At 36.4% G+C, this 23,187-nt stretch overlaps 2 protein-coding genes and 1 pseudogene across 5 annotated transcripts in view; all 3 read left to right on the forward strand.

Moving 5' to 3' along the window:
* Nucleotides 1-23,187, forward strand: part of LOC120780281 (glucoside xylosyltransferase 1) — a 61,600-nt gene that overhangs the window by 33,508 nt on the left and 4,905 nt on the right. The window lies entirely within an intron of this gene.
* LOC120780283 lies at nucleotides 3,982-5,202 on the forward strand (annotated as a pseudogene).
* LOC120780282 lies at nucleotides 8,263-10,742 on the forward strand. Of its 2 annotated transcripts, XM_040112549.1 has the most exons (5): nucleotides 8,263-8,276; nucleotides 8,490-8,740; nucleotides 9,145-9,339; nucleotides 9,854-10,062; nucleotides 10,128-10,742. In XM_040112549.1, the coding sequence occupies exons 2-5, from the start codon at nucleotides 8,708-8,710 to the stop codon at nucleotides 10,636-10,638; spliced, it is 948 nt and encodes a 315-aa protein (XP_039968483.1). In that variant the 5' UTR covers nucleotides 8,263-8,276; nucleotides 8,490-8,707; the 3' UTR covers nucleotides 10,639-10,742. The 2 variants fall into 2 exon arrangements, with proteins under 2 accessions (XP_039968483.1, XP_039968482.1); XM_040112548.1 differs by lacking the exons at nucleotides 8,263-8,276; nucleotides 8,490-8,740 and adding an exon at nucleotides 8,900-9,010.

Consider the following 23,187-nt stretch of genomic DNA (forward strand, 5'->3'; position numbering starts at 1 on the left):
AAAACGGATTTTTAACCTTTTAGGGATTATAAAAAATTATTCGCCAGAAATGAAAATTAATAGATAGGTGCATATTGATATTGTTTTGACAATTTTTTGGAATTGGACAACTATTTTACCATGGAATAAAACTGAACAAGTTTGCATGAAATTGTGCGTTTCTAAATCCAATTGCGACTACGGAATCGTTGAAAATGTTGCAGAAGTTTCTTGGGGAATACAACTACTTGGATGAAACTCAACGAAAATTAGCCTCATGAGGATCGTCCATCCACTTCTGTTAATGACGAGAACATCGAAAAGTTAAAGAAACTGTGCCTGAAAATCGTCCAACACGACGATTGGTTAATGTTTTGAGTAGAATGCGTGTCAATGCTAGATTCCCACTAAAAAACCTGAAACTTTTTTCACACGTCGTCAAATAGAGGTCGCAAAAGAAATGCTTGACAACGTAGATGAGGAGCCTACAGTAATCAAACGCATCATTACTGGTTTCGAAATGTGGGTTTATGTATATGAGGTCGCAAATGTCCCCCAAACTAGCGGATGGCGCTCCAAAAATGAGCCGAAACCAAAATTCACTGAAGGCACTTCAGAAAATTTAAAGATGTACAAATGCAATATCGTTAATAATATTCACAGCGAGAAGTTTGTAAAGGCAATTCATAAAAGTAGAATATTCTCAATCCGAAATCAATTTATATTTCATGGAACAAGATCTTAAGAACTTAACACCAACAAACAAATATACGAAGCTTTGAAAAACCCCATCGGGATGTATAAGTATTAATTGTACCTAATACGCGGAGGAACCATGGAATAAACATTTGAAAAACTTGTTTTCAGTCCAATTATTTGGGTCACATTGTTTACTTGATTGAAAAAATAATATTTGGGGCACTTTGTAATATAAAATAAAAAACAGTATAAACAGACTCCAACTTTGTGAAAATTGGCAAAATATTATCAATCATATAAAAAATAAGCACGTCCCATGAAAAATATTAAATTATGCCAAGGACTTAGCGTAAAAAGAAAAATTAGAAAACAATGCACTCAACTAAAAATTCGGGGAAGAAATCGAAGCGCAGTACAATAGATAAGGCGACGTCTAACTTGAAAACAAATACCCAATTGCTGGAATAAAAAAGAACAAAGCTAGATTTCACAGAATTGTCTGTATATCATGGGAAAAATATGTATTATAAGTTTCTGTACTTTTGATTTAAAAATATTTACATATAAATCATATTTCACTAGCACCCCACATAGCAACAGCAGCAGCCAGACAATAACCCATACAGTTCCAAGTATGTTATTGACACTCGTTTTAATAATTTGCTTTAAACAGCCAAAACACCATTTTAATCAACATACGTACATACATGCATATTATTATTTGTTCCATCAGAAAATCACAACAGGAAACGCAATAACGGTACAGTACACGCATCGTAAAAAAGGTTTTCACTGATTTGAACACTTCGCGGGAGCACACGAGCATGAGTCACTTATACGCTGACAAAACCGAAGTTAAATGTATGCTCAAGATTTCTCGAAAAAGTATGTATGCGTGTATAGATGTAAACATGCACGTGAGCGAGGTCTATGCCCTATACCAAAGCTTCTTTTATGCGCAGTGAGAATACCCTGCACAGAATTATGTACTTTAGTGGTGCGGGGAGCTAAAGAAAATTGTATTGCAATAAACAACCAGTTTTACATAAGTGTGGAAAAGCGAAATTAGAACTAAAAAAAAACTTAATTACTATTTCGAGAATGTTTCTGTACCGATCGTTTTTCCAAAACGTCTACAGTTTATGACATAAAGAGAAGGGTAGAGAGTAGAGATCAATGTCAAGATGTAGATTAGAGATAATATTTACATGAAAGCCTATCGTCTGCCGCCTGAACATCATCTAATAGCATGCTTGAGGCAAATTAGACTTAAAAATGCAAGTGGATTCTTCTGTGGTGGTTAGGATAACGGCCATTAATTAAAGTACTCTTTCACAGATGAAAACATGTTCATTGTTGAAAAAAACTGTTAATGAGCAAAACGACAAAATATACGCAAAGATGTTATGGGACGTCGTTAGAAAGAGGGTTAATTTTACAAAGAAGTTCAGAGTTACTCTCGGTAGTAAGTCGCAGTGGAAAGATTCCACGCTCGACATACTACTGCGCAGCGCTTTCCAGTGGTACACTGACAGATCGAAAACACCGGAAGGCACTGTTTCCGAGCATCTTTCAAGCAGAAGTCTTTGCTATAAGTCAGTGTGCAGAACTCAATCTCCACCACAACTATCGCTATACTTAGTGATAGTCAAGCGGCACTAAAGGCGATCTCAGCGCATGAGGTTAAATCGCTTTTAGTGGAATAATGTATAGGAAGGCTCAACCGCCTATCAGTGTGCAACCAGGTACTCCTAATGTGGATGCCGCGCCATAAAATGGTAGCCCGCAATGATCTGGACGACAAACTAGCCCACTTTGCGGCAGTGTCCAGGATGAAGGGGCCACAACCATGCATTGCAGTGGGGACCCACACTTTAAATGAGCTTCTCCGCATGGAGGAGAGAGTGGGGAGTGCACAGCATTGGTAGAAGGCAGCAGGAATGCGCTATGCCAAGCTACTTCTGGGAGGGTACAACCTTGTAAGTGTTAAGGTAATGATCAACCTCCCCCGGTACAAATTCGGCCTCCTTGTCGCGCTCTGTACTGAGCACTACACGCTTAGGAAGCACTTGTCTATCATGGGCATAGTCTCTTGCGCAAACTGCCGGTTCTGCGACATGAAACAGGAAACTCCAGAACACCTGATTCTGGATTGCTCAGCAATTTGCGGAAGCAAGCTCAAGGTCCTAGGTTCCATCTAAGTAGACAGGGATCACATCACCTCAGTCGCGTCCAGCAGGCTCCTGGAATTGTTCAGGTTGCTGGACATTTGTGACCATTTGTGATGTAGGGGAGGGCACAATAGACCATAGGTCGCAGTGCAAAGCCTCAATTTTACTATCTATCTATCTAAACCCATTATAATTAATAAAAGTAATCCATTCTTTTTGGATTGTTACAAAATATAAAATAATATTTGTGTTTTAAGATTTGAAGATACTTAATATGGTGAATAGATACAACTGAATTTTTATTTTTACTCCCGGTTCCGACCAACATATAAGGTCTTATAACTAGCTTACAATATTGTATATACATACACTTTTTTATTCTTAACATATTACATATGTATATGTAAAAACTCACATACATACATACATATATACATATAAATGTATATATATCTGCCGCGAAAAAATAAAAACAAATTCTAAATTATGTAAACTGATTGAAAACATCTTCAAGCGCGCCACGTTCCCATAAAAATATTGTCATAACTGTTATGAAGTAACAGTGAAAGCTCACATAAGTGAGCAACGGGTTACTTTTCGGCCACTCATGAGGGTTATCGCCTTGAAACACTGTCGAAAGTTTTTTATTAAAATTCGAAATATAATCGAAAGAAAAACTACCTTTCTAAAAGGTACGCTTTACAAAATTCAAGCATAAATTCAAATAAGTTTTTTTTCTTCGCAATATTTTTTAATTCGATTTAAATTCGGAATACTACTAATAAATCCTGCCTAAATCAAAGAGAAAAGAAGACTGCACGTATTTCAATAAAAATATGAAATAGTACCCATTGTTTAACTTCAACTAGAAGGTATACCCGATTTTTGGAACGACCGTCTATTGGGGCTTTCACTGTGTTCGCGAATCAATGAACAAATATGGACCTCAGTCTCCAACCCAATTACGACACGCTTGCTTATCAGCATTGCGCCGCTTATCACCGGTTTCATGTTCAGATTATTTGCTCGGCAACACGATTCCAATATGTCTATGACTGATTCGCCTTTGACTCGATTGTCTGCCTCGCCTACCATTTCTACTTTAAAAAGCCTAAGACGAGCTATGTTCATTCTCAGTTCAACTGTGCAGTCTAAGGTGGTCGAACAACTCAACTAATTGACTTTAAAAAAAGTAAATCTTGTTTGAATTTAAATTATTTCATACGCAAAGGACTTACAAATAAATATTAGCGGTGAAGCAAAGTGAAAGTGCTAAGAAACTGAGTGTTTATAGCAATAAACAAAACACAACACAACAAAAACTAATCATGTCCTCAAAAAGACAGGATTTAAGCAAGCGCACATTCTTCATACTAAGCACGGCGTTTCCAATGGCTTGGGCAAGTCGTTGGCCATCGAAATGTGTCGGCAATATAGCGCCGGCTCATTGGCTATACTCATCGACGTGTCTGAAGAAAACATGCAGGAAGTGAAAAAAGAAATCGAATTCCTTGAACGTGATATTAACGTAATTTGCTGGCCCATTAAGGCGTGGCAAGAGACCAATGGTGTTTACTTCGGCCAACTACTCGCAGCTATCTTACAAAAGTACAGCAATATCAGCTGTGATTTCGAACTCGCATTTATAATACATAATGAGGGCGTTTTGGCAACTGATATATTGATGGAACCTGAGCCAGCCGACAAATGGTTATCCTTCGTACAGGAACATCTCTACGCGCCAGTTGCGCTAAATCAGGCCTTCCTTTCGGCACCACAACTTTCGAAGACACCAAAACTGGTCATCAACATCACATCGAGTTTGATGATCCGTCCATTCGTTTTCAATGCATTGATGTGCTCTTGCATTAAGGCACGTGATATGTACTTCCGGTCAATGGCCAATGAAGAGGGTCGCAATGGGGTCAATGTTATCAGCTATTCGCCGGGCATTATGGAAACACACAAGCCACAATTGGATTTGAATAACAATTTGGTCGATTTGTTAGATTTGAATATTAATGAAAAATTACTGAAATTGCCACGTGTCAGCGCCAAGCAATCTTCGCTCAAGTTGATCAATATTCTGCAGGAAATGTCCTTTATCTCAGGACATGATGTCGACTACTACGACACTTTCAACTTATGAGGAGCACTAATGAAATATTATCTCACATCCACTATTCCCAAAATAATGTGTGATAATATTTCATTAAAAATAATTGCTGAATTGTTGACCCGGCTAACTGATGGTGATTTTGCTAATGAAAACGATGATTACATAAATAAAATAATACAAGAAATTCTTTCTGCTGACATCGAAGATGGCGAGAAGGAAAAAGAAAGCGAAAAATTTGTTGTTTTAATGTTATGAAAATTTGTAGGGCTTTCAAGCATACGAGAGTTAATTTCGCACAAAAGTTATCAGTGTATAGTTAGACACAGTAGAAGCTTTTAGAGTTTGAGCTTTTCCACCGACAAAAACTTTTCATTAAAAAACTTTCACGTGTTTTAAAAAAGTAGTCAAATTTAAATGGTTTGTGCATAAAAGTGGCGAATTGTGGATAAGGTCATCAACTCATAGACAAGGAAAGTACATGTCGTCTTTAACCTCAAATTGCTGTATAAAATTAAAAAGGGACTAAAAATTTCAAAGATATTCAATCAAAACACTTCAATAGTTACACAAAAGTTCACAAGAAAGGCAACTGAAGAATATCTTCGATTTTTTTAAATTCTTATCAAACAAAGAAATTTGTTAAACAAATTTTGATTCGTATAAAAGAAACCAGAAAAACAATTCAAACTCATATCTACATTGCCCAATACATACAAAACTTATTAGGTACTATATTTGTTTCTCTCTGAACCACCCCGTGCTTTTGATGAACGATAGTTGCGACTCTTCGCATAGAAGATGTTTGATAGTTTCCTCATCTTCTATGTAAGTATGTCCTGACAGCTATAGTCGTTATATGACGTTCCTAATCAATTAACATGTTTGCCTATTAGGCAGTGACCTGTTAGTACTCCTAGTTCTTATATCATTGGTTTCGTTGTCATTCACAGTTCACTGGTATACCACTATGTCTTGAAACCCATTGCTAGTTTATTGTGAAGTAGGATGTTAGATCCACTAAAAGATCAAGGTATTCTTTCACTAACTTAGATGAAACTCTCAGAGACTTTAGTGATATCTCGCCTGGCAATCTTTATTATATAAAAATATATTCCTTGTTGTTCGTACACTCCTTGTCAGAGCAAGAAGTAATTCTTGAATTGCTGTAAAATCCGCCTAGAAGACACTACAGCGGTGTGGTAGATGAAAAGCGATTTATGTATCTAATTTAGCAGAGAAGAGACTACCTGTCAGTCGGTTCGCTAGTTTGAAATCATCCGTATGGATGCTTATCTTTTCGCACTTGTCTACCTCGTCCCTTTCCCACTCTTCTCGGGAAGGGAAGGCAATATTGGGGCAGAATTTAGATTCAACTCTGTAGGGTTTCGAAAAGTCTTGGTAATGGAAAGAAACGGAGACTATAAGTATCATAGAATGCCCCTTGTTACTGGCGAATAAAAGGAAGGATTCATTCCCTCAGTCTAAGAGCTGACTTTTCTGCTATGCACTTACAGAACAAATCTGTTGGCGGTAAGTGTGCAATTACGTTAAAGAATTAATTAAATATATAACGTATATGGTACATATATAAATAGTATATGGACAAGAAACAGTTAAAGAAAAAACCGCCAAAAAGCCAGATTTAAAGAAGCATTGACAAGTGAAATCGTTTCTACGAATTATTCTTCATTATAGTGTACATATGTACATACATACGTATGTATATGGTGAACTGACATTATTGACAATGACAATTATATTTAACAAAATGGCGAATTTTACTCAAAACAGAAATGTCGAAAAACTGAAAATTCATTGTACAAAGAAACATACACAAAAGATAAGCAAAAAATCAAAGCGATCTGAGGTTTTGTCTTCTAACAGGTGATCCGAGTAGAGATTTTTTCAATAGCCATTTTTTTTGACAGCGTGTCAAGCTGTCATGTTATTTTTGTTCATCATTTCATCATAGAAAGACTTACGCCAACAACGTTTAGAAATTGTTCAACTTTATTACGACAACTCACCTTCTGTAAAGTATATGTTTCGCAAGCTTCTACAGATCTAGCATTTATTATTGGATAATATTCGACCGAATAGACCATGTCCAACATGCAGTAAAGAAAATATAGTAGCCTTAGCTAAGAGTGTGCACGAAGACCTCGGAGAGTCGATTCGGCGCCGTCACAGCAAATCGGACGGACGTATAGAACGCATTTTACATCAAGATCTGGAATTGAAAGCATATAAAATATAACTTTTGCAAGAACTGATGCCGCTCAACCGTGCCTAGCGTTATCGCTTCCCTCTATGGGCTCTTGAAAAGTTCCAAGAAGATCCGACTTTTTCGAAATTTTGTTCAGCGATGAGGCCCATTTCTGGCTCAATAGGTATGTAAACAAAAAAAATTGCCAAATTTGGATTGAAGAGATTCAAGAGCTGCCGTTTCCATCAGAAAAAAAAAACGGTTTGGTGTGGTTTGTGGGCCGGTGGAATCATCGGTCCATATTTCTTCAAAAATGATGCCGGTGACAGCGCCATTTCCCACACATCACTTAAATCAATGGATTTATTGAGAGAACACGTCGGTGAGCAGGTAATTTGACGTTTTGGGCAGATCAATTGGCCACCAAGATCGTGTGATATCACACCGTTAGACTTTTTCCCGTGGGTATATGTAAAGTTTAAAGTCTATGCGGGCGATCCCGCTTCGATTCAGGCCTTGGAGCAAAACATCACACATGTCATTCGCCAGTTACTAGTGGAAATGCTCGAACGAGTCATCGAAAATTGGTTTTAACTGATGGACCATCTGAGAAGCAGCCGAGACCAACATTTGAAAGAGATAATCTTCAAAAAATAGATGCTAAAGAATGTTCTCTCGAATGATAATTCGCCATTAAATTTGAAGTTTCTGTGTGTTTTCCTAAAAAAAAAGTAAGAAACCTCGAAATGGATCGCCCTTTAGTTACAGCTGAAGCTTAATGCCCACATTGCTATTGTAATCGCAAGAACTTTTTTGGCAATATTATTATTTTTTTTATACAGATGGATTTAACATTTTTTTTACAGACATAAGGGAAACTATAGTGATTTCTTTAACTTATAAGCATGCAGTTTCGATTACTCAAAATATTGGCGTCGGTTGTTAAGGTTAGCTTTAAATTGAACGCTATGAATGTAACAGATCTTTTATATATTTTTGAATTTTGGAAATCAAGGAGACATTACTGACATTCACTACTCCGAGACTGCATATGTACTTATAAAATCTTAAGGGATTACTTCGAGATTCCACAATACTAGAGGTAATAACAACCAGGGATGTTTTAGTTTAACCATCAATAATAAGTAGAATACTCCCCAGTTTAGAAAAGCATATAGAATACCTTAGTGTAAAAGAACAAGGTCTTACGGAAAGATATGTGCTTTTCATTTATATGCTCAATCCCACATTGTAATTCATAAGTTCTAGCTGACCTTACTGCAAGAAAGTATTAATGAAACTTTTTGACATTTAGGTTTGTTTACAAAGAGACACCACTTCACTCAGCAGCGAATAAATAAAGCGCTGAAGCTCACCTACGCCAACTTTCAGCTTTTATATACATACTTGTATGTATATACATATGTAAGCATGCACTTAGTTATTGCTGAAGACTTGGCTTAGAGCAAACTGAAGTTTTATCTAATTTAACGAGAATTCGAAGCACGCAATTCTGCACGAAGCAAATGGACGATGCATATGGCAGATTTAGAGATCAGAATAATGGTACGTTATATAAACAACAAACATTTTTAGAACCGTTTCAAAGACAGAACGGCGGTAGACTATGCAACATCAGAGCTTTGGATGGAAGTAATTTAACGGAAAAAGTCGTTATTATAAAAAATATATACGGTGCGGTAGAAAAAGAGTTGACATTTTTTTATGTCTATATGTATTGTTTATAAGACCACAATTTGTGAAGAACCTTCTTTTAAAATGTCACCGAAATCCATATGCTATGGACTTTTGTTGATTTTTGTGTTCATTTTAGCGGTGAGTTTAATGAAAAGTTTTAAAAATTCATAAAAAAAACGAAAACAAATAAAAAATATTATTCAAATACGGCTGTTAAGTCGGAATTTTGAAATAATTTCATTAAAATTATTGAATAATATCTGTATCTACAGGTGAATGCCGCTTGTGTTTGCCAAGAGAAAGGCGTCGATTACTGTGCCAAGTGCAAGGAACCCACATTCGTGCGGCCTAAACCACGTCATGGCTGTCTCAATCCAGAGTTGGACCTCACACCCATCGGCAACAGCTGTTCCTGCGACAAGCTATTCGTTGAACCGGCTGCATTGCCCAAGCCATGCAGTAATAAAGTACGTGATACTTTTCATTGGTTTCGAAAATGGAATAATTTACTAAAACGCAAAGTACTAGCAGCCATGATTAACGCCAAACATCAATGCATTAAGCGTCTACATAAACGTCTTACTAATCTAGAAAATGTCGAAACCGAATATTTACCCATAAGCACATAAGTACTAAATAGTGATTAGTAAATATTTCTACCATAGTTCATACCATCCAGTATACGTAAGAGTAGCTCAACTGTCATCATTTTCCACATTCATATATGCGTAGTTCATCTTCCATATGCGTCATTTGACTGTACTTCGTGTCGACATCATGCTCATTCTTTGCATAACATTATCAACATACAAACAACATCGAAATCATCATTATTTTCGTTGAACGTGCGCTTTAAGTCAACAATCTTGCGTTCGTCTCTATTTATTTCTTATCACACACGCACGCGTCTGTCGCGCTTTTTGTTGCTTTACATGGATCCATCTAGTAATAACATCATTCTTCTACTTTCCGTCCAAATAGAAGCCAGCACCGAAAAATTCAGTATGTAAATGCTCAGCGCAGTCGCCAAGTGCTAGTTATTATCCACCAACACCAACAGTTTATGAAACACCAAAAACAGGTGACTATTATAAGCCAGCACCACTGCCATCAACACCATCATTATCCTACAAGTCGTCATCATGCGGTTGCTCGTCGGCGTCGACAATTCCCGCATATCCTTTACCTGAGTAAGTCTCTAACAGTCACGCTCTTAATTCCCTCCGTAACTCATATCAAATTTCTAATTGATCAGTGCAACTTATGCGCAACCACAAGACAGCACAGTACCTGCCGATCCGATAAGCATAAATCTGGCTTTGCAGGCTAATAAAGCGATAGCAGTGCCAGAAGCCAAGCTGGCCTATGGTTTTGCGAAGAAACCGATTGATAGTATGAAGAAAATCACCTTCTCCAATGTACCAGAGGAAAATCTCTTCAAACTGAAGAATAATGTTATTACATTCAAAAAACCAAAGCTTACACCAGCACCACTGTCGGAAGAGGAAGAAGTCGACGAAGAAGAATTAGTGGAAACAGCAGATACTCCTGCACAACTTACGTACCAGCAATTGGGTTATGTGCCGGAACATTTTAAGAATCCGAAATTTCGTAAAGTCAGTACAGTTTATAGTGACGATTATTATTCACATGAAGCCGGTTACCCGTTACCGTATAAAGTGAAGGTGGATTGTGGTTTTAAACCCGGACGCATGGCGGCGTACTTCAAACAAAAACCACAAAATGAGCCGGCGGCTTATTACTAGTGGTTATCAAATCGCAAGGCTAAGAACTTGCTATTTTATTTTCTTTAAATGTGTAGTAGTTGCATGTATATTTTTCATAAAACCCCTCCGTTAGACTAAGTTCGTTAAGGCTTTTTTTTAAATAAAATATTAAAAATACATATATACAGTGAAATTCCCCATTTCAGACCGTGCTCATAGTCGGACATTTCTCATAACTGGACAAATTTCACGAACACAACGTTTTCATTGTTATTTTATAATAAAAGCAGTTCCTATAATAGGACATAAATACGGACACTAATTCAGTAATATTTAGTTATGTACCATTTAAAGACCCCGTTTTTTTATATTCTTATTATTTGTTGGTGTTTTCAGAGAGTTTTTTTTTAAGAATAATACGTAAAATGATCACAGAAAACAAATTGTCTTGCGCTCACCGGCAACTCATGACAGAATTGTCATTCATTACTTCTGCCTGACATTGGCTCGCATTTATTAGTTCAATAGAAACATAGTTTTGAATTGCAGCTTCTGATTCTAAGAATACATTTTAAGCTTTCGTATTGGTCACGACTTCATATATGGACAGCTCCCCTATGGACAAAAACACTGTGACGGTGGGTATCCGGTCATGAGGAATTGCACTGTTTATTGTCCTTTTATTGTGTAAGTTTGTTAATGTTTATCCGAGACGGCGAAAAAATATATATACATATATATGTGTATAAAATACTGTACATTAGAACTTCCAATTGGCTTGCCTGGAAATTTCAGCATAGTCTTTGTCAGAAATAGTGCTATAATACTCACATTGAAATGATATTATAAACTTTGAATGAGTTTTCTTCTAATGAAAAGACATTTGAAGTTCAAGCGACAAATGTCACCAGTCATTGAATTGCCGGGTGCTCAACTGGTAGTAACAAAAGCTACAAGGTCTGTCCGGAGACTTAAATCTGGTACCACGGGGAGCAGTTAGCCCTTGGAGTTCGCTCCAATCTGCTTATGGGTTAGACCAATTGGAACCAAAAAATACGTGCAAAAAGAGTTTATGATTTAGGGCGCTGATCAACGCATTGTATTGATCTACATATGTGCTTTCAAAAACCCCGTGAGGTTAGGCCGTCGCCGGCAGGTACTCACGTAAACCACAACGATTGTTGTACATTAGAACTTCCAGGTAAAATCCCAAATTAAAAATAACATCTGATAATTCAATAAGATAATTATTTTAGTAGTGTCAAGCTGTCATGTTATCGTTGTTCAGTATTGTTTGGCATTTCTGGCTCAATGGATATTGCCGCATTTGGGACGAAGAGAAACCTGAAGAAATTCAAGAGCTGTCATTTCTTCCAGAAAATCAACGGTTTGGGGTGCTTTATGGGCCGGTCCATATTTCTTCAAAAATGATGCCGGTGAGAACTTAACCGTCAATGGTGACCGTTATCGCCCCAAGATAATCGACTATTTGATGCCTGAAATTGAAGCTCGTAATCTCGGCGACATTTGCTTTCAATAAGATGGTGCCACTTACCACACATCGCAGCAATCAATGAATTTATTAAGAGAAAACTTCGGTTCCTGTGGGAATATGTAAAGACCAAAGTCTATGCGAACAATCCCGCTTCGATTCAGGCTTTGGAGCAAAACATCAAGCGTGTCATTCGCCAGTTACCAATCGATATGATCGAACGAGTCAACGAAGACGAAGCCACACCCAACATTTGAAAATGATAATCTTCAAAAAGTAAATGCCAAAAAATGTTCTTTCGAATGATAATAAACATTTCCCAAGAAATTTGAAATTTGTGTTTTTTTAAAAAAAAAAATAGGGAATCTCGAATGGATCACTCTCTATATGCAGGCAGCGTTTTCAAGACAAAAATAAAATATAAGCTAGTAAACCGCCAATTCGGGCTGCTAATCTTTCGCATTATTCAAGTACTCAGGTATTTTTATTGTTATCACTTACAATATTTACACCCATTTATTCATAATCGGTTTAACAGTTAATTTCGTAAATATATTATATTTGTAGTGATGTTTAGATAACATCTTAGTAGCATTTAATGCCTACATTTAGGCACAAATGAGCAAAAGACACGATATTCGTGTACTTTTCGTTACTAATCAAATTTAGATGTTTTATTCGTCGCATCGGGTCATGCTATACTTTTTTGGAAAGCTCATTTCACGCGCTAACACGTGTTTGATTGATTGTTGTTTCTTTTAAGTCTTTCGTGAGTTATAGCGTCGCAAACATGAAGCAAAATTAAGAGAAAATACGGCATATTTTACAGTACTACTACGATAAAGGCAAAAATGCATCTCAAGCCGCCAATAAAATTTGTGCAGTTCATGGACCCGATACAGTTTCCATTTCCACCGCACAACGATGGTTTCAATGTTTTCGTTCTGGTGTAGAGGTGGTCGAAGATGCGCCACGCTCCGGAAGGCCTGTCGTCGAAAATTGCGATAAAATCAATTGTTTTACTGCAGATATCAGTGCTGCCAGTTTAAAAATTATTTATTATTATTAGTTTAATGATCATTGAGTTTGCCAAACGGTAAATAATGAAATTCAGCCAGGTGTAAAGTATTCGCCGGATAATAAAATGCTCTCTTTTGGCTTTGTTGAATTGATTGAACACTGTGATTGATGTGTGAGTGGCAGATAAAAGATTATCCGGTACATTTGTCCCATTTTTGCTATTTAGCAGATTTGTACCAGCAGTTCGCATGATTGGTACAGCAGAGCCATATTTATCGGTCTATCTGCGCAAAAATTTTGTTAATTTGCCTTATGTAAAATATTTTTCTGTGTCACGCGATCTATTTTACATATAAATGACAAAAAATTGATACATTTGACCAATCATTAGTGATTTCAGCGGACCGACGCGGCGACAAAGTGTCGCAACATTGTGTTGTTGGTAGAAAATCCGGGCTGTGCCGAAAAAATAAGCGAGCAAGCGCCGATTGTCACCGCTTCCTTTGCCGCTCTAACAGCTTTTCCAACCAACTTGCGTAAATATGTATGTATGTATATATATGAGCGTTCATTCATATCGACGCAGATTTTTGCGAACCACGGAAAAAAATTTTAAAAGAAAAATATTTTTCCAGAAAAATATCAGAAAGTGTTCAATTTATGATTTTGCCATCGCCGCGAAAAGACGCTTATGTTTGCTTTTATGAATGAAGCGAGTTTGCCTGTTGAAGGAGCGCCTGCGTTGATGAATGAACATGTTGTTGTTGTGTGTTTTACAAATTTGATCATCGATTGATCGATTTGGCTGCCAGAACTTCTTCATGGTCGGGCAATTGAGTGTCTGCTCCATCGTCATCGATTGGGGAATTGGATTCGCCTTCTCCTGGCGTTGTACTTTCACTGCCATTCAGCAGGCTGGAGAAGTGTTCCCTCCATAATTTTAGTATGCTCTGGGCATCTGTTACTAGATCACCTTTGGAGGTTCTACAAGAGTAAGCTACGGTCTAGAAACCTTCTGTTAGCCACCTCATTTTTTCGTAGAATTTTCGAGCATTGCCCCTGTCGGCCAGCTTGTCTACCTCGCCCTACTCACGCATTTCGGTCTCTTTCTTTTTCTGTCTGCAAAAGCGTCTCGCTTCCCTCTTCAACTTTCGGTATCTATCCCATTCCGCACGCGTTGTGGTCGATCGTAATGTTGCGAGGTAGGCAGTCTGTTTTCTGGCCGCCGCGACACGGCACTCCTCATCGTACCAGCTGTTCTTTTGCATTTTCTGAAGCCCAATGGTTTCGGTTGCAGCTGTATGTAAGGAGTGTGAAATGCCGTTCCACAGTTCCCTTATACCGAGTTGTTGACAAGTGCTCTCAGAGAGCACGAGTGCAAGTCGAGTAGAAAGTCGTTCTGCTGTCTGTTGTGATTGCAGCTTCTCGACGTCAAACCTTCCTTGTGTTTGTTGACGTGCGTTTTTTGCTGTACAGAGGCGGGTGCGAATCGTGGCTGCACCAAGGTGGTGCTCCGAGTCGATGTTAGGGAGCGTACGCACGTCTAGAACACTGGAGACGTGTCTTCCGTCTATCACAACCGATCGTGTTGTGATCTGGTTGGTGGCTTTTCGATCCGGAGACAGCCATGTAGCTTGATGTATTTTCTTGTACTGGAATCTAGTACTACAGATAACCATATTTCGGGCCCCGGCGAAGTTGAACAGCCTCAACCCATTTGGGGATGTTTCCTCTTGGAGGCTTAATTTACCGACCGTAGTGTCAAAGATACCTTCTTTGCCCACCCTGGCGTTAAAGTCGCCAAGCACGATTTTGATATCGTGGCGGTCGCGGCTCTCATAGGTGCGCTTCAAGCGCTCATAGAAGGCATGTTTGGTCACATCGTCCTTCTATTGGAGAACTTCGCTTTGATGCGGATTGTGGATAGACGTTCATCCACCGGGGTGAATGATGGTACTTGGCGGTGGAGTCTCTCTCCCACCACGAATCCCACACCAAATTTGCGCTCCTTTATATGGCACTGTAGTAAATGCCACAAGGACCTACTCGTCTCAGTCCTTGTCCCGTCCATCGTATTTGTTGAAAGGCGGTGACGTCAGCCTTCACTCTAACGAGGACATCAACCAGCTGGGCAGCGCCACCTTCCCAATAAAGGGACTGGATATTCCAGGTACATGCCCTCAAATCGTAGTCCTAATTTGTTTGTTCTTTTTCATTGGGTGCGTTTTTTACGTGACGGCTCCCAAACCCAGCGCACAACCTTGCAAAGGGGATGTTTTGCCTTCTCACTTTAGCTTACTTTCAAACGGATGTTCTTAGGCTACCCAGAGGATACTTGGTCAAAGACCGGAAGTCGTGAGCTGCTTGAGTCATATGTAAAAGTATCGTTTCTGGCCCTTCCCAAGTGAATGGCGATCATAGAACTTTCCTCACTTGCGTGAATTTTTACATATGACTCCATCCTAAAGAGAATACAAGTAAAATTAATATACGAGGTGCGTTCCAAAGTAAACAGGTGGCGCTATCTACATGTCGACTGGTGCGTTGGAATCTGCTAGCTTTATAGATTGTCCAGTGAAAATTTCATGACATTTCATCGATTGGAAGTGAATGGCTGCGTTTTAAGTGTCAGTATGTTTGTGTTATCGGTGCGAAAATGAGCTTCGAACAAAGAGCCAACATTAAATTTTGTTTTAAAATTGGTAAAACTTTTAACGAAACCTTTCAACTGATGAAACAAATTTATGGTGATGATTGTCTATCCCGTAGCAGAGTGCACGCATGGTTTCAACGTTTCAAAGTGGTCGTGAGGACATAAATGACGATCGACATATGGGTCAATCAAAATACGTGACCACCGGAAATTCCATCGAAACTGTGCGTGAATTCATCAAAAATCAGCCGAATTCATCACTGAAATTCATAGAACTGGAATTGAACATATCCAAAACATCAATTCATCGCATTTTGACCGAACATTTGGGCTTACGAAAGGTGTGTGCACGGTTTGTTCCGCACAAATTGACTGACGACCAAAAATTGCTTAGAATCGAACATTCGAAGGACATCATTAAAGAGGTCACAAAGGACAAAAACTTCCTTTACAATATTGCGGCTTTTCCTTTTCGGAAAAATGCATTTGCCCATGAAAGGAAAGCGTTATGCAGACGTAGACGCCATTCAAAAGGCATGCAGCGGCATACTGGCTGCCATAACGGCCAGCGAGCTAAAACACTCGTTCGACTGGCTTTTGGACCGTGAAAAAGCTGTATTGAAGCAGGAGACTATTTTGAATAAAATAAATTGACTTTGCTGAAAAAAAAAAACATTTTTTTTTTTAGTCCTGTTTACTTTGGAACACACCTTGTATATCCCGTTAAGGTGGTAAATTTGTGTGGCTGCTGGCTTTTAAATTAGAATCAAATGTGTGCATATTATCCCTTTAGTCACATTATCGTTAATGTCATCCTTAACTTTCTAAGAGCTAATCAGGGGTGTTGTGGAATCAGAATTGAAACCGATGAAAAAAAAAGCAGTAGGTGTCATGAATTCAGACATTATTGGTTTGATATTCGAAACAGAATTTGTATCGGTTTCGCTGTCAGAAACAAAGCAAAAAGATAGTCGCGCTCAGATTTGAAATGTAAGTTAAGGAATCGAGTTATTTGATTGTTACAAATTGATTTATCTTTACTTCTATAGGAGAAAACATAAAGAATAAAGTACGAAATGTCTTAGGGAAGCAATTGCCCAATGCATCTCGCGTGTGCGTTTGTTGGACGGCGGAAAGTATGCAGGTCGCAATTTCTGTCGGAAACAAAAAATTTTAAAAGATTCATATTTGTTAATAACTTATGTTCAAGTTAAACTAGAAAAATTTCAAAAAACAAAATTCTTAATTTTTTTAAAAAGTGGTTTTTGACCAAAAAAATGTTACTTTATGTTGCTTAAACATATGTTCAAACTTAAATTTTCTTAATTTTTTTAGTTTAAATAGAAGATAATTTAATGCCAAAGATAAATAAACTTTGCCTCATTTCCATACGTTCAGTTTTTTTCAATCCTGATCGCCAATTAAGAAAAATCGTAAAAATGAAAAACCGAGTCAAAGTTTTCGCTTTCTACCCAAGCGCTCATATATCGCTCGGTCACTATTTCCTTTCCAGCTTCGACAATATTTCGAATTCCCATCTATAAATGTTATCTCTTAAAATCTTTCTTTAATTCGGAACTCTATTAAAAACTTTTACTTCATTTGCAAGTTTTGTCACATTAGTAAACAGCTGGTTCGAATATTGGTTTTGCGTATGTTCGAAAAGACGAAAATCCAATCAGATTCTGTGACACCATTGATAATCTGAATTGGTTTGCAATTCTGACAGCTAAGCAATTCTGTCTTGGACCCTGAATATTTGGACGACTTTTAATTTTAAGTAAAGTAAATTTCAATCGTAACGGTGCGCTGTAAATCCACGTTATGTATTAGATTTGGCAAATATAAAATTAAAAACAGTACTCCTATACATTTATGAACAAATAGTGATTATTTGAAACAAAGTTTACGTGAAATGCTATTTCAAATATGTTGATCAGTTGTTTCCATTTAAGAACAAAAAAATGTTGATTAACCTAATGAAATGATTACAGAAGCTAATCCAAATAATAAGTTTGTAGCTTCCCTACTTAATATTTTCTGCCTTAAAAATTTATATTGCTAATTGCGATAATATATTATACAAAAACGAAGGAACATAAACCATTTTTTTAATATTTGACAGTAAGTTGTAATTAAAAGATTCTAAATTTTTGATCGTTTTAATAGTTATGTCAATATATTGGAAATTTTCCAAATTTAGTGAAGCTTCCATAAAGCTTTTGGTTTCTGCTTAGTTATTTAAACTTAGGAAGTCCGCTGAAGATTTTCGATAGGACTTACATCACAGCTTTGACTGATCCAGTAATTTTCAACATATTTCCATTTTGTATTTTTATTTTCACTAATAACGCTTCAGAAGCACCAAACTTTATAAACCAACAAAAAATATGAACTGATTAAAATCTTTGTTCATCTATCGGGCCGATTCATAGCCCGACAGGTCGCTATGCACTTGACCTTTCCATTGGATGCGTGGGAAGGTCGAAGGAGCATTTTGCTGGAGAATCATCTAACCAGCAAATCTTTTGGATTTCTATGGGCTTAACTGCTGTCGAATAACCTTGTATGTAATAAGCGTCTTCACACTTCTTCACACAAGCGTAAGCACTTCACATGGGATCAAATAACACCATGATGTAACCTATATTTTGGTTAAGGCAGTAATATCAAACGACAACGAGTAAGATCTAAGGATGACCTGAGAATGCGCATCAATAGCTACGGAAAAGAGTGACGACTTACACCGTGTCTTGAATATTTTAATTTCGAAATCATTTTACCATCACGGACCATACTGGACAATGTTGTGAACCTATATCTCAGTGCTTCTTCAACGATGACGAAATTAATTTGGTATTCTTCGATCTAAACATGTGTAGATCATCGAAAAGACAGAAGGGATAAAATATGGTCAAATTTTCATAACGCAGAACCGACCTATAGGAACTGATTAGCGGATTTCATGCTATTTCTAGCTTCAGAGCTATCTCCACGGATTGAGACATCGAATCCTCCTCCTCGGATTTCTGATTTTTTTATGATAGTTTATGTTTTAGTTCGAAATCAGCTTATCATTCTGCTGCCCGTCATACGGAGTTCATCATTTCTTGGGAGCTCAGCTCAAATGAGACATTTCCACCAATGTGAGTCGTTCCAAAAAGCGGATATGAGTACGTTTGACATATTTCTGTAACATAATGCAGCAGTGAATGTGCCCTTTCCTGCTATTTGTTGTCTTATTGTTATTACCATTGCAATTGCCATGGTCGTGGCCGATATTAGTTTTGTTTTGGTATTTGTTGAGTGCTTACAATGGTCTATACGGACGAAAATCGCGGTCCGATATATGTACATTGTGCATAAAAAGAAAGTGTACAACACTTGTTTATTACAGTGTTTTTTTATCTCAGTCTTTTCTGACAGATATACATATCCATACCTAAGTTGTGCTTAAGATAAAACAGGAAAATAGTGTTTTACAGTTCATACTTAAGTTATGCTTAAGTACTGAAAATGGGAGACTTAAGCAGTGGTTAAGTAACAGCTGATTTTTGTTTTGAATTGTTTTTAATTTTCAGTTATTTGTCAAAAGAAGAATTATAAGAAATAAGAAATTATTTTTTGTGAAAAATATGGAATAAGTGCTCCGACTCGCTAGCGGTGAAATTAGAGGTTATTTTGTTGTTTATGTATTGTCTGCTATAATTTAAATATTTAAACATATTTTTATGGATGACATTTGTAAAAAATATGTGCCCATAACGTTGCCATATATCATCATATAATTTTATAGAAATTAAGCATTGCCTGTGAAAAGCAAACGACTATCCAGTCTGTAACAATGATTAGCTAAGATTTTATTTAGGTACAACTTAAGTATGGACTGTGAAACCGGGCAATAATGTAACAATTTATATTTTTTTAAAATAGTAAATATAAAAGTGATGGAAGAACAAAAACGAAATTCTTAAAACAACAAATGTTATGAAGAGTAAACTCAAAATACTTCATATTTTTGGCACACTGCTCATAGAGGCAGAGCTAAAATTCAACAGGCTAGCAGAGCCCTTGTTGCAAGCTCATAAGTTTCCAGCTATTCCGCTATGTTGAATTTAATGCTCACCTTTCTGAATACAGTTGCACTTCGATGCTGTACTTCTATTGCTATCTTAACTATAGCCACTTCTGCTTGAAAAATTCTGCAGTCGGCTGGTATCCTGAAGCTAAAGTTAATAGACCTCTCGTCACAGAAACCACCACTAACCTTCCTTATCCATATATCATATGTACGCAGGGTGAAATCACACGCTTTAGGTTTTTCTTTCTCAAGTTACATTTAAATATGCAAATTAGATTTTCAGAACAAGGAATTTCACTTTGATATCACATCAGAATTATTGAAAGGAAATGAAAATTAAATATGTACAAAACTTAGCAGAATTGAGAATTTTCAGTGTTAAATTAGAAAAATTATGCTAATTCGGATGTTAGGTAATGGACGCTTACATACATATTTGTTTATTTACAATGCGCAAACGACTCTGAATATATTTGATATTAAAGGTCATAAGTATAAATGTTCAAATTGACCTATTTCATGACGATTTCAATAAAACCTTTTGATACATACATATAATAAAGTAAGGTGTATATTATTCTCTATATATTTATATATTTATTTGCTTTGGGTATTAAAACTTTTGCTAATATCTTAAAGGACTAAGCGGTCGCAAATATTCACATATGCAGTTATGTGTGCATGTCGACGCAGATTTTTGCGATCCGCGGACAAATATTTCAAATCGACAAGAGCCATGTTGCCACTTTTGACACTTTTTCTGTGCTTTGCGTGTTTTCGTGGTTGACACTTTTCTCTTCTAAAACGAACATCAGAATTTGGTCAATTTAGCTTTTGTCATCGTCACGAAAAGACATGTGTAGACAAAGGCATGCTCGGGGAGATGAAATGGTGTTTACTTTTGAACTTAGGATCCAGCTCTCAAGAAATATAAAAGCTTTATATAAAAAACGGTTAAGAAATGGTTAAGAAAATTTACCGCAGGAAATTTTCTTGTGCTAGTATGTATATACAGTATTGGACAAAACTAAAGCACCCCTACTATGGTTCAGCTCGAACTTAACTGTTTTCATGCAATAAAAATAATTAAATGTAAAATTTTGACGTTTTTCAATGGGTTGCTTATTATTTTTTTTATTAAAATAAAGCTTTTCATTTTCAGTTTTCAAAATTAAATAAGTTAGATCAACAAAAACATTTATGGTTTAAAATATAACTGGACAAAAGTAAAGCACCCCTTTCATCGGTTTGAAAATAATATCTGAAAATTAAAAAATAGTAGCAAATCCTTTATTTTGGGTAACTGAAACGCACATTTTAGGCATAGAAGAAACTAAATTAAACTATATATCATGTGGTATGTCATTCCAAGCAATTCTTTCAGGTTCTAAAGATTGATCCTTGGTTTTACACTAAAGAGCTCCAGACCATAACATTACCACCGCTATATTTAATGATAACGCAATATAATACTTAGGTTTGAGTCCTTAACCTTTCGGCCTTCTCAGACACCTTTTGCCTTTCGATTTTTTAATATTATAATTCGATTCGTTTGAGAATAAAATGGTATTCAATTTCTGAATGCTCTAATCGAGATGAATTCAATTTTTTCCTGAAGTAAAGGACTTTCTAACGGGACGCCAACAGAACAACCCGCCCTCAACAGCTCGTCTTCTAATTGTTAGCATTAATTAGTAAACAAAAGTGTTTCTGTATTTGATTGGAAAAGACTGTGGGATAAATTTGGGTAACCTTTTTGATCAATGAATCGTCTCTTTTGTAGTTTTTTGCTGCCTTCCTCGGCTGTGCTGAGAAAGTACATTGCCAGTTTGCTGAAATTTATATCGGGCACCACTGATCTATTCACCGAATATTTTTAACTATTCTATATTGAGATAAACCGTTTTGCCAATCTCTTATTTTTTTATTTGTAAAGTCGGCTGAATAAGTATTTTCCACCAATTTCGACTCTTAAACTCTAAATGGCAACTGAACAGTGACGACGTCAAAAATCTCTGGGAAAATGTCTCAAAAATATTTGTAACGGTTTATTGTTAACGTCTTCAACGAATAACTTACTTTTACAGTAGCGTGATACTACTTTTCCTAACAAATATTAGGGGGTACTTTAGTTTTGTCCACTCAGATTTATACTTTTGAAAAGTTTTTCGTATAAAATTTTGTATCTTGAAAGAATATTTACCTATCAGGGGTGTTGTGGAATTCAAGACAGAATTGCTTAGCTGTCAGAATTGCAAACCAATTCTGATTTTCAATGGTGTCACAGAATCTGACTGGATTTTCGTCTTTTCGAACATACGCAAAACCAATATTCGAATTAGCTGTGTACTAATGTGACAAAACTTGCAAATGAATACATTTGGAAGCAATACTTTTAAAGCTTTTAATCAGTTCCGAATTAAAGAAAGATTTTAAGAGATAACATTTATCGAATGAATAAAGACGCTTTTGGATGTTAAATTACGTTTTGTAAATCTAATATATTTAAATATCCGAATTTTTTTCCAAAAACTCAATAATTAAAACATTTTGTGTTTTACTTATGTTTTCTCCTATAGAAATAAAGATAAATTAATTCGAAATAATAAAATAACTTGATTTCTTAACTTATATTTCAAATCTGTGAGCGACTATCTTCTTACTTTGTTTCTGATAGCAAAACCGATAAAATTGGTTTCCGTGACACCCGAAACCGATACAAATTCTGTTTCGAATATCAAACCAATAATATCAGAATTCATGACACCTACTTCTTTTTTTGATCGGTTTCAATTCTGATACCGACAACTATCAGATTCCAACACCCCTGAATGTTTTATTTTTTATGAATTAATATATATACATAATTGGTACCTATAATAATTGTCCTACTAGTCCTATTATATTTTTAAAAAAATTAGACATTAAAAAAGACAGTAGGGGTGCTTTAGTTTTGTCCAATACTGTGTATATTATAATTAATCAACAATTGTTTTTTGAAGGAAATTCAAAGTAATCGTTAAATTCATCCTAAATTAGTTAAAATCATTATTATGAGGTATAGTTCATTTTGAAATGTTGTATCAAACATTCTTTAAATCACAATGAAAATATTTATGTTACTACACACATACATACATAGATATTACTCACAAAGTTTATTTTCTTTGTTTATTCTCTCTTGCTCTTCTAACGTTGACCATTCACAATGCGTAACCAGCAGTCAAAATTACTTGAAGAAATAATGTATATTTTTTCTTGAGCAATTACTTAAGAGCTGGAAACGGAATTTATGAATGAAACGAGTTTACCTGTCGAAAGTGCGCTGGCGGTCAGGAATGA

The sequence above is a fragment of the Bactrocera tryoni genome, unplaced genomic scaffold, assembly GCF_016617805.1.
Source record: "Bactrocera tryoni isolate S06 unplaced genomic scaffold, CSIRO_BtryS06_freeze2 scaffold_25, whole genome shotgun sequence".
In the NCBI taxonomy this organism is placed as follows: domain Eukaryota; kingdom Metazoa; phylum Arthropoda; class Insecta; order Diptera; family Tephritidae; genus Bactrocera; species Bactrocera tryoni.

What these genes read in the sequence shown, in the direction of transcription:
- LOC120780282 (XM_040112548.1), top strand. Translation starts at nt 8,900, where the DNA reads ATGTCTATATGTATTGTTTATAAGACCACAATTTGTGAAGAACCTTCT. An exon ending in TTTTTGTGTTCATTTTAGCG is followed by an intron (nt 9,011 to 9,144) that starts GTGAGTTTAATG and finishes CTGTATCTACAG; the next exon opens with GTGAATGCCGCTTGTGTTTG. An exon ending in CCAAGCCATGCAGTAATAAA is followed by an intron (nt 9,340 to 9,853) that starts GTACGTGATACT and finishes CCGTCCAAATAG; the next exon opens with AAGCCAGCACCGAAAAATTC.